The following is a 3,513-nucleotide window of genomic DNA, read 5'->3' as shown; positions in this document are numbered from 1 at the left end:
TAATAAGGGAAATATTTTATTTTTTATCATCTTCATAGTTTTTATTAATTTTTTATTTTTATCATAAATCAAATATTTTTCATCATAAAAAAATCAAAATATCCTTTTCTTATAATTTGCCTTATATTAATGAAATTTTATTTTAAACTAGGATTAAACATCATATCATTAATAAATTGTTTACTAGTTTTGATGTTCATAGTAATTGTTCATTTTCCTTCCACTTGAACTTTACTATCATTTCTCATCTATATTGTAGATCTGATTGAATCATCAAGCTTTTGAAATAAATTTTTATCCCATATTATATTATTATTATATCCACTATCCAAAAGCCAAACAGTTCTAGAATATTCTTCATCAAATACTATAAAGAAAATATTATTTTCATCCTTTTTTTCATAATTATTTTTTTAATGATAATTTGCTTGATTTTTATTCCAATAATCTTTTTTAAGATGGCTATATCCTCGGAAATATTTAGATTTTTATTTTTATACCAATAATCTTTTTTTAATATGTTTAATTTTTTTGTAACCAAAATATTGATGAGTTTTATTGTTACCTTCATTAAAGTTTCTTTGACCCTTATTTAATCAACATTGTCCCCTACCTCGAGTGCTAGATCATATGGGCCTTTACTATCTTATTCTCTCTCTTGAGATCTTATTTCTAAAATTTTCTTTTGGTGCGACCAAAGATCTATCTTTATTTAAAGAGTATGTTCTAAAGTTTTATCTAAAGATTTGTTTAGTTTTTGTTCATAAACTAAAAGCGAGCCTATTAATTCATTAACATATAATATATTTATATCTTTAGCTTTTTTTATAGCATTAGAAATTATATTAAATTTTAGAGATAAACCCCATAAATTTTTTTCTACTACAATCTTTTAAATTTTCACCATAAGATCTCGGTTCACAATAGAAGAAACTTTTGAGAAAAAACCAGTGATAGATTCAAAATCTTGCATTATAGGAGTTTCAAATTCACATCGAAGAATTTAAAGTTTTGAAGATTTTATCTTGTATATGCCTCCAAGCACACTTTTTAATATTTTTCAAGCTTTTGTTCATATTGATGCCATCATGATTTGAGAAAATAAGCACTTATATATTGCTTGTTGTGGCATATAAAGAGCTTTTGTATCTTTCTACATATTATTATTCATTTGATCTTTTTGATCTTCAATAATATTAGGATCTTGTAGATCATACTCAACAAAACTATTTTCTATTAAATTTTATAATTCTAATGAAATAAATAGAGTTCTCATCTTAATAGTCCAAAACTGATAATTTTTACTATAGAAGAGATTGATTAGAAATATTTAACTCTAATGTTTGTCCATCTTCTTGTTTTTTATTTTTTTTTGGGATCTATTAGTCTTCCATTCTTTTTTTAATTGACATACTCCCTTTACAAAGCTTGAGGAAGAAGGAGAAGAAGATAGTAAAAGGAAGGAGTACTCTAAATCTAAGTACTTTCGATTCATTCAAAAACACATATTTATATTAGTCAGAAAATAAAATATATATTTTTTTAAATAATGAAAAAATCCATCGTATCCAAATAAATCTCATCATATCCAAATTAATCTTGTGAAAAGATCTCTCAGATTCTACGATGGCCCATCTCAAAGTATCCAAATTAATCTTATCAAAAGATCTCTCACATTCTATGATGGCCGTCTCAAAGTCAAAGAGGATAAGAATACGCTTCCCCTCACCCACCATAAAGGAATCCAATCGATCGATAAAGCTAAAGAATATGCATGAGGTGGGCGAATGAAGCGACACCAATGACCCTACATGCAGATGAACAGGCAGCAGATTGATCTCCATGATCTTGTTTGCTTAGCTTTCTTATCTTGCCCCATAAAAGAACACGTGCATCTTTAGGATTGACCAGAATATTATCAGATTGCAACTCATGGCATGTGATATTATACATTATTCAATATGTGCTACAACCAAGTTGGGTATATACCATGCAAATGTACAGAAGATAAGAAAGAACAAGAATAGCTATAAAAGAAAGGAAGATAAAAGAAAGAAAGAAAAGCAAGGTTGATGAATCCGGGTTAGGATTATGGAATATATGCACACTTGGAGAGCGGCCGTGAAGAAGCAGCAGTTCTGTAGTGTCCTGGTGTCGTTTGGATCCTATTGAGAGTTTAGAAGGGAAGGGCAGAGTCCTCAGTGTTATAAATACCTGTCTGCGTCGTTCAAGGAGAGCAGCACATCACAAAATATCATAGTCAACCACTACTCTCTGCACTGTAGTTACTTTCTTCGGCGCTGGGTCAGCATATCTAATCCCGTTGTAACAAAGACAGCAAGGGGAAGAGACGATGGCAGGGAAGAGAACATCCGCTTCTTTGACGGCTGATGAGATTGATTGCCAGAAGGAGCCAAGCCTCAGCGGCAAGTCGTCGTCGTCCGGATACTTCAGCACCGTCTTCCCTCCCACTTCGACGGTATGTTCTTTTCTCTGTGTACTTCGTGCGGTTAGTTGACTTTGTGGTTTCAGCTTCGGAGTACTTAATTCTTCTTCTTTCATCTTTTTTGCTTCCTCCCTGTTGTGACACTTTTTGCAGTAGTTCTTGCTGAATTGTTCTCGTCGAGTCACAAGTGTAACGATTCTTGTTTTCTGGACTCTTAGGTTATGGCTAAGGGTTTATCACAGTTGGACTTGTACTGGACTTTGAACAAACAAAGCACTGACACTAACACTGGGAGCGCTCAGAGAAAGACTACAGGTTCTGTACATGCCTTCTCTATTTCTTGAAACTGGCTTATTTCCACAGTCTTTTATGTGGAACTACAGAATAATACTTTTCACAGTTCCAATGACAAAGCATCCCTTTTGCCAATAATGCTTTTCACATCTGCATGCTAATGATAATTTGTGTTTCGGCTGATCAAACATGCATTTGCAGAAAACCAAAAGAAGGGCAGTAGTAGTCGAAGTAAAAGCATCAAGGAGGGGATATATCCTTCTGAGTCGACAGAATTGGCCTATTTCGGGTCATCTGTGCACTATGGTGCTCGAGATTTCTATGCAGCCTCTTCAGCCACCAACACTTCTGTGAATCCTATAAATGTGAGTTCCGTGATAGATAAAAAAACTACACAAGAAGTTCTCTCATTAATTACTGATCTGCTGCTCTTAATATGTAGCATTATAAGACTTATGGGGAGGATGACTCGGGCAATTCCAACGTTGCTACAAGAGGTGAATGGTGGCAAGGTAATACACCTCTCTAAGGTGTTTATCTAAATGACTCAAGATAGTTCATTAATTGTTTCCAACTATTTCTCTCTCAGGTTCGCTTTACTATTAAAGATGTTATTCAGAGGAGCATCGAACACGGGTACATCTGATGGTAAATCGTTTCTGTTCGGGAATACAACAATGGTGCAGTTCATCCTGAACATCAGATTAAATTAAGCATATATAAGTTTGCGCTTTCTTTGACATGTTTCTTCTTTAGTGTGTCTGTACGGCGAA

At 33.2% G+C, this 3,513-nt stretch overlaps 1 protein-coding gene across 1 annotated transcript; it reads left to right on the top strand.

The window, feature by feature from the left end:
• Positions 1-2,221: 2,221 nt before the first annotated feature.
• On the top strand, positions 2,222-3,513 carry LOC135587492 (uncharacterized). The gene is made up of 5 exons (XM_065078981.1): positions 2,222-2,479; positions 2,665-2,761; positions 2,942-3,105; positions 3,183-3,252; positions 3,330-3,513. Exons 1-5 carry the CDS (start codon positions 2,354-2,356, stop codon positions 3,344-3,346), a joined length of 474 nt encoding a protein of 157 aa, XP_064935053.1. The 5' UTR covers positions 2,222-2,353; the 3' UTR covers positions 3,347-3,513.

Source organism: Musa acuminata, chromosome BXJ1-1 (genome assembly GCF_036884655.1).
Source record: "Musa acuminata AAA Group cultivar baxijiao chromosome BXJ1-1, Cavendish_Baxijiao_AAA, whole genome shotgun sequence".
NCBI lineage: Eukaryota > Viridiplantae > Streptophyta > Magnoliopsida > Zingiberales > Musaceae > Musa > Musa acuminata.
Note: the sequence above shows the minus strand (reverse complement) of the source record. Positions and strands in the feature narration are given on the sequence as shown.